General features: G+C 35.6%; 1 protein-coding gene across 1 annotated transcript in view; it reads right to left on the reverse strand.

The window, feature by feature from the left end:
* KLHL14 (kelch like family member 14) overlaps positions 1-13012 on the reverse strand; it is a 78278-nt gene that overhangs the window by 54567 nt on the left and 10699 nt on the right. Inside the window, exon 2 of the mRNA XM_026670290.2 lies at positions 2096-2217. Within this exon, the coding sequence (XP_026526075.1) occupies positions 2096-2217 (122 nt within the window). The remainder of the gene's footprint in view (positions 1-2095; positions 2218-13012) is intronic.

A 13012-nucleotide genomic window follows, 5' to 3' on the forward strand; every position in this document is an offset into this window, starting at 1 on the left:
AAACTTGGCAAATTTAAGACTTGTGGACTTCAACTCCCAGAATTCCTGAGCTAACATGGCTGGAGGAGGAATTCTGGGAGTTGAAGTCCACAAGTCTTAAAGCTATCAAGTTTGAAGACCCCTGTTAGGGTATAAAGATGCCAGAGAGCTGGAAAGAGCATTAATATTTCAGGAGGGACAAGAATTGATTTTAACAGGAAACATCAGCCAATATCATGACTGAATAATTATTATAAGTTGTTTACAGTGGTTCTGACTGAGAGATTGAAAATAGTTATTCAATAATTTATTTATGAGGATAAACGTAGATTTTTATCTAAAAGATTTTTAAAGGATAATGTTAAAATACTTTGGATATTTTGGATTACTGGGAGGAACATAATGAAAAATCAGCCACATTGATTGTCTTAGAAAAAGCCTTTGACAATTTGAACTGGGCTTTATTGTTTAAAATTTTGGAAGATAGGAATATGGGAGACAATGTATACAATAAGTAAGTAATTGTAAGTTACATTTATAATTCATAGAAATCAATTTATACTTCATAGAAAACACATATCATTGTCAATGGAGATTTAATAAAAACTCTAAGATACAAAAAGGGACAAGAGAGGGATGCCAGTTGTCTCCTGTCCTATTTATTTTAGTTACTGAATCACTGAATATAAGTCAAGATGACAGAATTGTGGGAATAAAGATGTAAAAACTTAAGGGCATTTGCTGTTAACTTGAACTTGGTTTTAAAGGACCACTAAAGGAAACAGAAACATTAACGGGAAAATTAACTAATAAAAATACAACGTTTTATTATGCTTAGTGGACATGCAAAAAAGTTAAAAAGTTTTGGATTCAAATACATTCAATTATTTAGGGAATTTTAAAGATTAACAGTCAACTGAAATCAGAACTTTTCCTCTTTGGACAAACAGTTGGAAAAGAATCACGGACCATTGTTATATAATGATTGCAACATTATTGTATGTACAAAGATAGAAAGTCTCCGCAGTAACTATTACAGAGGAAAGACTAAAGATGACTGAACTCATGGAAATGGCAAAATTTGACTTGTTAGATTAAAGGAAAGACAAAATTTGAAGGGTCCTTCGTGTCCTCTGAGCTTGGTTGTTTTCTTGCAGACATTTCATTACCCAAAGTAGGTAACATCATCAGCACGGTATCACCTAGTTTGGGTAATGAAATGTCTGCAAGGAAACAACTAAGCTCAGAGAACACAAAGGACCACTCATTTCAGTCCTGAACTACAAATATTCCCCTTTACTGATAAGACAAAATCTATGTTTTGTGGTGACTGGAAATCCCTTATGGACCCTTTGTGTAAAAAGCAACAACAAAAAGTGAACTTATGATTTATGGTTTTAACGATCAAAGAGAGAGATAAAGTATACAAAGAGAGTCATGATATAACTTTCGAAAGAGAGATCAATTTATAACCATACCTACATAGTTGCTGTGAAGGAGATTGGAAGATCTTTTATCTTTTTATCTTTTTTTCCCTAAAAAAATCTTCCTTTTCTTTTTCTTTGCTCTTTTTAAATTTGTATTAGTTTCATTCTTGTGTTTAAAATTCTCAATAAAATTGTACACATATTCAGAGTAATACAGTAATTGCACCACAGTAAAAGATACATAATAGAATGTAATACAGAGTGCCATGAATTTCAAAATACAATATAAATTAGACACAATTCAGCCAAGGTTAAACTTCCCAAACTTTATTAGCTGTAGTGTTTATGATATGAACAGTGTGCAGTTGTCCTACAGACATAACTGTTCTTGAAATTCAGTTTTACTGGACAGTAACCATAGTGTGTAACATGCCCTGCACTAAAAATGCCTGCTTATTTAGAGAAGGTAAGAAAGCTAAAACATTATTAAATGATTTTAAGCCAGTTTTAATTTGGGCTTATTCACAGAAAATATATTACCTTCCTCTATCTCAATTTATTTGTCCTTTGTTAAATTCCATTGCTTATATAAACAAATCTCTTTAGGGAAGCAAATCAATAAAGTGCCTAATTTGATTAACCATGTTTTAAAATTCATCAAGGTAACTTAGCATAAATAAATTGCTTACTTGTCAGTATTTTCCATGTCTTCTTTTCATCATCATAATACTGAACCAAATTGCTGGGAAGCCGGTCAGGTCCAGGAGGCAGCCCTCCAACCAATAAAAGCATTTTCTTGTTGGAACGAATTCTTCATCCCCAAAAAGAGAGAAAATAAAAATCTTATGTTATTGGAGAGTGTTTTAACAATAGCAATCAGAAATCTCACAAGAATTTTCACTGTTTACAATTTTCTATTCACTTTTTTGTTATTTCCCTTTATTTCCTTATTTTCTTTATTATGTCTCAACAACTTTCTGAATCAAACAGAAAAAAAAAATCTGAAAAGCTGTGCAGCCTTTTACTTGTGGGATAATATGTTTTCTTCGTGCAATTTGTTAAAGGTTCAATCTAGAACGACCTTTTTCTTCATATCATTCCCTTAAATCATCACTCTTTACAGCTGAATGCACACGGAATGCTCTGGAGTTGTACTAAGGTTAAGCATTAAAGTTGCATGTCAAAATCGTATTAGTCAAAATTATTATTATAAGCCGTTCTAAACCCAAAGAACCATGAAAAAAAAAATTAAGACGATGCCACCTAAGCTGTGTTGTCTAGGCCCCCCCAAAAAACCACTGAGGTACCACACTAGTAGTAGGATGGCCTGGGTGCCAAGTCCCTGACAAGTTTCGTAATTGTTACACTTGCTTTCAAAAAAATTCTTATCCCATCATTTTATTTTCCAAATGACAGTTTACAGATGTTACTCCACAAAGAGGACTTTCAAATGAGGGAGGAAAATAAGAAACCTAGAGGGCAGAAATAATAGAAAGTCTAGGGGAACAGTGAGAAAAAAGGCCCTGCATCAAAAAATACATCAAATATTTCTGCTTTCTTTCCTAAGGTTGCAGTTTGAAACCATAACCCTATTATGTAAAAGCAGTGGATCATCCCTACTTCATTGTTCCTTCTTTTTGTGCTTCTCTTCACTATATCGTACTGTTCGCAAAGAGATGCTGCAAACTCTTTGTTGGTTTCTGCATTTTTGCATCCAGGATTGGTAATCAGATTTGTTGAATGTGTGGGACAAGGAAAATTAAAGCATGTTCCACATGCCTCGGTGCCCCAAGTCAGCTGCTTCTCCAGCCTTCCCCATGCTTATACCATTGGAGAATGCAAAGAATTTGCAAGCCAACTCCTTAATTACATACTTCAAGTTAAATTCCAACATACCAGTACAATTAGAAGCATTTCAACCATAGTTATACACTGTACTCTACTTAGATCTAAAGAACTTTTCTGTTGCTTACTTTAGCCTGGCCTTCCAATTTCCTCCGTTCTGCCCCCATCCCATTGCCCCTCCTTTCTTTGCCAGCTATAGCAACACCAATTGGTAAAAATGAGAGTGTGATGTTGTTTAGAGCCTCCCCAGAGTGGAGTCCTGCCAATGCCTGCCACTGATCCAGCAGCATGAACCTGCTCAACTGTGCAAAGTCACTCTAATTCCCTCCCTCTGTTTTTCTACCTTCTCCCCCAGGGGGCAGCCACTGAGAAGAGTGACTACCCACCCATCAAGAACTGGCAATTCGCTGCTATTAACCGTGACCGTGATTCCCAATCTTCCTGGCAGTTCTTAAGAACAGGGCTTCAATGTCTCATAGGCAGTAAAAGCTGTAATATGCACCCTGGCCTCCATCACTGTACCTGATGAATGCACATTTCTTTGCAACACTAATGGTTTTAACACAAATTCAAGAGAAAAGAGGAAAGGAGACCTAGACCCCTAGATGAGTACTGATTCTTTAATAGTCACTTTACATATAATTGAGTATCTATCAGTTACACAAAGCCTGGAAAGTAATAAAAGCCCCAAAAAGGGAATTGTGTTAAAGTAATTCATTCTAGTATAATAAAAAATAACATACATTGCATAATATATGCCCAAAATTATGTATTACCATATAATACCAGTTTTTGTGCTGCTGAGCTACTTGAGATTACTGAAGTTAGCTTCTATTATTCACTATATTAATCCTTCACACAGCTGTATTAATCCTTAGGAGATTTCTTTTCCATTCATCGTTCTGCATTATGACTGAATTATTTGGGCACATGTAGAAAGTGGGCAACATTTCTGATGTATATGCTTAGTGATAATGATAACAATAATCTCTGCTTTCAAAAGAAAAGTAAAGGTGCTACCAATAGAGTCAACTCCAAAACATCTAGAGCACCACTTGAACAGCACTGGCATTAACAAAATCACCATAGTCATAGTCAATTGCAAAAGGCCACTTTACTTGTAACAGCTTATATTCCGCAATAATACCTTTAACACTATCAAACAATAAAATTTGTCTATCCCAGGTCCTTAGGAACTACTTAATAGATGGATAAATTCCAGTCAATTCCAGTCTAAACATCTGGATGACTGTGTGAAAATCATAATAATAAAAGTTCCTGAGAGGGAGCTTTATTACCAATGTCAATGTGCTAAAATCTCTAAAAGATCCGTCTGCTTAGCATGTAGTGTACATGTACATAATTGGCACAGTAATCTACTAGAAACAACCAAGCAAAATAAGACATTTGTAACATTTTCTGTACATCCTATAATTAGTATATTAAGAATGAATTAATAACAATTAAAACAGAAAGTTCTTACTGAGAAAGCCTTCTGGAATGTACAAAGGATTATACCAATGTATCAAAATATGGTACATATCATATATAATATCACACTGCCAAAATTACGCTACTAATTACTATGTCATAGGATGGTTTTATATTGGGCCTAACCAACTCAAATTCAAGCAGCTGCAACAAGAAAACTATGTTCATGTCCAAAAGTGCTACCTTTCCCATTTTATCTATGCCATTAATAGCTTTTGATGGGACGTTCCCACCTTGATTTTGTTTAAAACTGGGTTCAGAGAACAGGTCCATTTTTGTCATTTGAAATTATGGTACTGGAATGAAACAGTGTTAGATCCTTCCTTTTCCCATTTGCCCATCAGGCTAACTCCCACCTACTTCCTGCTTCTTCTCTTTTCCCCAATATCCATGCTAATATAGCTTTATTTGGCTTTGAGCACTGAACAAAACCTTTTGCCCAGCACTAGTGGCATTGGAAGCAGCAATATCTAGCACCACTGTATCTATGTGCTGGAAAGCAAAGATTGGAAGCAGCATTCCCACCAATCTGCTTTTCAGCACATAGATACAGCGGTGCTAGATATTTAGAAAGGGGAAGGAGTGTCATTAGTGTCATAAAAGAAAAATCAAAGCTAAAGAGAAAGCAGCTAGTATTAATATGGAAGAGTGAGAGAATGGTGTGAAACCCTGTTCCTCACTGACTCTGACTCAATTCTTATTTGTTAATAACTTTTGGGATAGTAATTCATCCTTTGCAGTGGGAAGAACATTAAAAATATGTTTGGAGTCCATTTCTGAATTGCGTTCAGATTACATTCAGAGTTTCTGATGCTTAATAAACTGTGCTGAATCTTCACCATTTACAATATGCATTTCAATAAGGAAATACAATATAATCTAGTGCAGGGGTGTCAAACTTGATTTCATTGAGGGCTACATCAGGGCTGTGTTTGACCTCAGGGGGGCAGGGTGGGCGGGGCCAGCATGACATCACTTGTGTTGGGGGACACCTGTGGTGGCTTGAGCATTCTGCCAGTGGAAACATTCTCCAGAATGGTTTCAACAGGATCCATGTGTGGGATATATTCAGCTGTGCTTGGCTATAAGACTGAATAGAAAAAACTGAAGACACATGCCCCCTTTGGGCCACTGTCCCCAGTTATTCTATTCAGTCTTGGCTGAACAGACGTGCTGTTTGATAGCTCCTCTATTTTTACAAATAGAGGAATGCTGGCAGTTTAAATCTCTTTTATTTTGGAATTGATCCACAAACAGCCCTAAGAGGACTAAAAGCACAAAGGGCTTCCTTCTGCCTTCATGCTCATTGCAATACAGCTGCAGGCATAGATACAACTTCGTGCCTGCAAGATTGCAAAGGAGCTCCTGTTTTCACACCAAAGCACCGAACTACAATATCGCTCCCAGTGCCAAGATCAAGGTACTGGGAGCGTTTTTGGCGCAGACCCTCCTGCTAGGCAGGCTGCCCAAGGAAAGGGAGCGCTGGCTAGCCAGTTGAGAGAGAGAGCAATTGCAGCGCGAGTGGCTCCTGAGCTCCATTTTCGGCTGTGACGGCCTCCTGCAACCCTCTGCCAGGGAAAACGGTGCTAGAGAGGTCCATTTTTGCTAGCAGAGGCACCGTGGGCCGGTCCTTCGCTGTTTCCAGGGCAGCCCCATGGACCAGATCTAAGCACCCTGCACACCGGATTGCCCCCCCAGCCTTGAGTTTGACACCCCTGATCTAGTGTGTGTCCATCACTATATGAAGAAAGATGCTTAGAATTAGTTTTCTAGCCAACCTATTTAAAATTGTTATTAAGATTGTCTCTTATAATCAAATGTATAAAGAAACTTAATATAGAAAATCCTTAACAAATTAGTAAGCATAGAACTCGCATTATTTTGACCCTCAAATTCAGAATCAATCCAGGATTACCTTCAATCTCACAACTGAATCATAAAAATTTCCATATGCTTCAAATTCTTTGTCTAGGAGGTAGATCATAACACTGTTAAATGTGAGATGTATATGGCTAAATATATTACAAGAGCCTCAGTGATGTTAAGCCATAACTCACTAAAGCATTGTCATCCTTAATAAGCAAATGAATTGTTCATTTCAACCTCTTTGTGAAACATGTTCTGTTTTTATAGCAATTAACTTCAGCTGTTCTTTAAAATTCAAAACACTTTGGTAAGGTTAGTCAATAAGAAAACTTTTTTCAATTTTGTATTAGTTTTTACATTTTAATCTTTCCCAAATCACCCTTTCCAGCCTCAAAGCATTATAACAGAATGAAGAACAATACAGGTTCATTTGTCTTTGATGTAGAATAAAAGTTAATATTTATTCAAGTCTAACAGAATGTGCAACACATGCTTGGAACCAGTGAAAAATTGCACAAGTATTAGTGTTATGCACAGAAGCATAGGCATCTGAAATTAGCGGAAACTGTCAGCTTACCTGTTCAGTGCAGATGAAAAAGCAGAGGATCAGAATTAATTAAAACCAAATATCCACTGCCACACATCTGTATTCAAAACATCTATTGTACTAGTAGATTCCAATCTATTTAGATATGTACATGAAAGACTATTTCTGCCAATTGAGAAGTGTACATGGAAATAACAAAATCACTGGGAATTCCTTCTATGCAAGCACATTTAGGAATGGACTTTTCATTTAATTAAATAAGCCTATTTTATCAAGATTGCCAGATTAACATTTCACTGTAGTCATACATTCATATGTCCAGGCACATTTTTTCAATTTATCCTACACCGAAGTGGGAATGTTTAATATTGTTAGGTATGGATTTGGAAATGGATTTAATTCTCTCTTATTTAATATATGTCTGATAGTTTAGACAAATATTATAAAAGGCTACCGTTAGAAAATATAATTAACTGTAACATAGATTAACAGAATAGTCAGCACCCATAAAGACTATCTTCAGTTAAATCACAGCAAAGACGTGCAGGTTGAGTCAGTCAACTAAATTTAAAAGATGAAAAGAATTTAATCAGCAATGCAGTTAAAATCCTTAACACACTGGCAAGCTTCATATAGACGTTATCCTCAGATCACTTATGATCTTTAATTAAATATTAATATTAAATATGGGTAGGGAGATGGAATAGTTGCCATATGTTTTTGCTATGCCAGCGCTTATGACTCCTATCCTAACTGTAGCTCAAGAAGCTATTATAAGCCACTAAAATTAAATGCTTTCAGCAAGAATGAGTCTTATTTTCTCTGTTCTCTCAACTTTTATTGTTCATCAGAACAACTAAATATATTTTGATCCAAAGCCATGCCTAAAGCCAAACCAAAAAAGTTTTATTAATATATGCCTTCCAAGAATATCAGGAATGTATGTTTGTGTGTGTGTGTGTGTATTTATTTATTTATTAGATTTTTTATCCTGCCCTTATTACTCTGTAAGTAACTCAAGATGGCAAACATTCATAATACTTATTCCTCTTCCTCTTTTTCTCCGCAACAGCAACCTATTGGGTAAATTGGACTGAGAGATTGAGATTGGCTCAAAGTTATCCAGCTGGTTTTCATGCCTGCAGTGGGACTAGAACTCAGTCCCCTGGTTTCTAGGCCAGCGCCTTAACAAATACATCAAATTAATGTCTAAGCATTATCCAACTTCAAGAATTTTAAGAACAATTTCATACTTTCCTTTTTCAGTAAGTCAGTCCTTATCACCCAAATCAATGTTTCCAGCCATTTCTCCATATAAGATATATATAATCTGCCAAAAAGGACAAGGGTAATATAAGCAGAAGGCTGCACACAATCTTTCCTCCATCTTTAAGTAATTGAAATAAATCAAAGCAAAAACAATCAAAGCAACTTAAGGGAGGGAAATGACATCTACACTGTAGCCAATGTATCTGATAGCTTGGAATGACTGTGAGCTATTTTATTCAGAAAATATTTTGCATATATGTCATAACATGGATATAAGGGTAGATAAGGGTAGATTATTCTGGGAACTTGTAAGAAAAAGCTTACTGGATTAAAATTCTGTTGAATGCATTGATAAAATTCACTGGTGAATCTTTGACAATAACGCTATAAAGTAAGCTCTATAGTAACTGTTCCCAGCCTAAGACCTATCAGATGTGTTGAACTACAGCTTCCAATAGCCAACTCTGTCTCCAGCACACCTAGAAGACCCCAGCTTAGGATAGGTATTTAAAACTGTATTCAACTGGTACATCTTGAAGTAACAAGCTTAGTCATCTTTATTCAAGATATTCTTTCAAAGGACTTTTACCTATAAATTCAAGAAGAGGCATAAGGAAATAATCAGTACTCTTCATTCTATCGGCAATGCATTATAGAAATTAATTATGATACACTTTACAACGAAGAAATTAGTTATATCTTCCTTACAAAAATAATTAATTACAATAACTTTTGGACACGAATGGACTTTAGTAATCCCAAATTATTATGCCAACAAAGTAAACATAAATAAAAACTAGCTAGTCACAGCCATTCATTAAATTTAATGTATGTTTACAACAGTGGTATCTTTCTTCAGGCTCAATCAGAAACCTGAAAAAAATGGTTACCTTAATGAATTATTAAAAGGTATCTTGTGTATCAGAATAGCCTTGTTAAATGATGGTGCAAGATAGACTATTCCAATGAATCATTTAAACAGCAGTGTGTATATTTTAAAATGTGGCATACATTCTTACAACGTGTTGCTTTTCTTTGGTAATTACTACTGTTGTAACTCTCATACCACTGATGGTTGAATCAATTATTACTGAAATAATTATGGCAAAACCTACCCTATTTCTCTCATTAGAACTGTAGATAGTGTGTGTGTTCAAGAGAGAGGGAGGGAGAATTTGCGTGTGTATGGTACATACATTTGGAAATGAAGACATCCTGTATAAATGTTTGTTGAAAATCCATAATAAGCTACAAGTCTCTCCTGAATGGATGATGACAATACTCCCTGCAAATAAGGGATGTATAAAATGGTATTGAATTATGGAGTGATGGAAACTCTGAAACTTCAAATTAAAGATTTTCAAATTTTGCAACTAGCATGTATTAAGCCATAAATCAATTACATTAATATGTGTTTCATATACAATAATATGAAGAGTTGCCTAGAAATTTCTATCTACCTACCTACCTATCATCTATCTATCTATCTATCTATCTATCTATCTATCTATCTATCATCTATCTATCTATCTATCTATCTATCTATCTATCTATCTATCATCTATCTAACTGTTTTCTGTTCAGGTGTAATGTAATGAAGTAATAGTTGTTTTTAATTAAAAAGAGAGAAGAAGATACATTTGCAGTGTAAAGAAGGCCATCTATGCACAAGTGACAAAATACACAACTACTAGCTCTGCATAGGAAAAAAAAATCTTACTAATTACTACCATGCCTTCCCATTCAAGTCTGCCAACTTGTTTTATGGCTTTGGATTTTTCTTTAAGCCTGAGGCTTAGTTATTTTAACTGAAAGCTTAGGTGAGATTTCAAACAGGCAGATCAAACATAAAACTGAATGCAGAAGTATAAATCTTACCAAGAGTACAAATATCTCAACGTATTTGGCAATATCATAAAGACAATCCTGAGGGCAATTGTTTTGGAACTGTTGTACTGCCTTCAGTCTGCTAACATGGAAATATTTATTTATTTATATTTATTTGATTTGTCAATCGCTTACAAGATACAGGTATAAGAATAAACATAGTTTTGAATACATGAGATAGATACTTATAGGAAAAATAAAAAGAAACAATAGGACAGGGACGGTAGCCACAATTGGTGCACTTATGCACGCCCCCTACAGGCCTCTTAGGAAGGGGGTGAGGTCAACAGTAGACATTCTAAGGTTAAAGTTTTTGGGGTTTGGGGAAGAAACCACAGAGTCAGGTAGAGTATTCCAGACATTGATCACTCAGTTGCTAAAGTCGTATTTCCTGCAATCAAGTTTGGTGTGGTTAACATTGAGTTTGTATCTATTGTGTGCTCTTGTATTGTTATTATTGAAGCTGAAGTATTCATTTGCAGGTAGGACATTGCGATGTAAGATTTTATATACTATATTTAGATCAGACAGAAGGCGGTGTAGTTCTAGATTTTCTAGGTCTAGAGTTTCAAGTCTGGTGGCATAAGGTATTCTGCAATGAGTAGAGGAGCAGAGAACTCTTCTTGTGAAATATTTCTGGACTTTTTCAACTGTGCTAATATCAGATACATAATGTGGGTTCCAGACTGATGAGCTGTATTCGAGTATTGGTCTAGCAAATGTTTTGTATGCTCTAGTCAGTAGTGTGATATTACCAGAGAAAAAGCTACGTAGGATTAGGTTAACAACTCTTAATGCCTTTTTGGCTATGTAGTTACAGTGGGTCTAGCACTTATCAGATACATGATATGGGTTCCAGACTGATGAGCTGTATTCGAGTATAGGTCTAGCAAATGTTTTGTATGGTCTAGTTAGTAGTGTGATATTACCAGAGAGGAAGCTACATAGGATTAGATTAACAACTCATAATGCCTTTTTGGCTTTGTAGTTACAGTGAGCTCTAGCACTTAAATCATTAGAGATGAATACTCCAAGGTCCTTGACAGAGTTTGGATCCTCAACAAGGTCTTGACTATTTAGCTTGTATTTTATTTTCTGATTTTTTTTGCCAATACGTAAGACAGAGCATTTATTTGTTGAGATTTGAAGTTGCCATTTGATTGACCATTTTGATACATAGTCAAGGTCTTTTTGGAGGGTTTCTGTGGTGTTGAATAGCTTTACATCATCAGCGAAGAGAACGCAGTTGCTCTTAATATGATCACAGAGGTCATTTATGTAGAGTATAAAGAGAGTTGGTTCTAAAACACTGCCTTGGGGGACACCACTGTTGACAGGTACAGAATTTGATAGGACTCTCCCAATTTTGACCATTTGTTGTCTGTTTTACAGGAATGCTTCTATCCAGTTATATAGGTGTCCAGAGATACCATAAGATTTTAGTTTTAGTAGTAGTTTGTCGTGTACCACTGAATCAAAGGCTTTACAGAAGTCTATGTAGGTTGTGTCTATTGCTTTGCCCTGATCAAGTTGTGTAGTCCATATGTTTTTGCAGTGTAAGAGTTGCAGATTACAGGATAGTTTTTTTCTGAAACCAAATTTTTTATTAGAGAATAGGTTATTTGTGTCTAAGTGGAGGATAATGGTTTGGTTAGTAATTGATTCCATGACTTTACAGGTGACACAGCATAAGGAGATTGGTCTGTAATTTTCAACTAGGCTGGGGTCTCCCTTTTTGAAGATGGGGATGACCGTGGCTAGTGACCATAGGTTTGGCAAGGAGCTTAGAGGTTCTGCTATGGCAGTGGATAGCTTTTTTAAGAAGTAGGCACGTATTCTGTCTGGTCCAATAGATAGAGATGGTTTTAGATTGCGCAGTGCTTTTTCAACAATGTCTTCTGTAAAATCGATATGTATTAGATCATTGTAGTTGTCTGTGGTTTGACTAGGAAGTACTGGGCTTGATCCATTGCTGTTTACAAATACTGAGCCAAAGAACGTGTTAAAGAGGTTTGCTTTGATGGTGTCATCGTTGCAGTCTTTGCCATTAGGTCCTTTCAGGGGTAATATTGTTTGTATGATTTGGTGCTTCTGATCAGAAGCTATGTGTGCTTGGAAAAGCAATATTGACATCAAATGAACAGATATAACAAATAAAACATTCTGAATAGCCAAATGATTTACATGAAGTGTTTTTATGTTTGCCAGGGCCTGATGAAGAAAAAACTTATGTTTAAAGTAAAGCATAACTTTATTTTTAAAAGTAAATAATTTTCTACCATCCATATTTACTTTAAAAAGTTCATTTTTCCAAAACGTGTTAGAGCTGTAGAAAATGAAAATTGCTGTGCGTATGTAAGAAATCGAGGTATTCATTCTATTAGGTTAAACTGAATTAATTATTGCTGTAGCAGTCATTCTAAAAACACATCCAAGCTTGTGCAATCACAGGTAGAAGGTTCATCTTTTAAAGTATCGCACTTTGACAGCTATAATGGTGATAAACAAAAAGTGAGGAACCAAAAGCTATAATGACACAAATAATGTATTATACAGAAAGCATTGGTATCATTTACACACATATGTGCACACGCGCACACACACACATACACAGCCAGTATAGCAACTACATTAAGGAGAAAAGAACCAAATTTCAAAGAAATGTAACAGACTGTAAACCCAGAACACATTTGAGTGTTGT

Source organism: Notechis scutatus, chromosome 3 (genome assembly GCF_049901735.1).
Source record: "Notechis scutatus isolate UNSWTSFEM ecotype Mainland chromosome 3, rNotScu1.2, whole genome shotgun sequence".
Classification (NCBI taxonomy): domain Eukaryota; kingdom Metazoa; phylum Chordata; class Lepidosauria; order Squamata; family Elapidae; genus Notechis; species Notechis scutatus.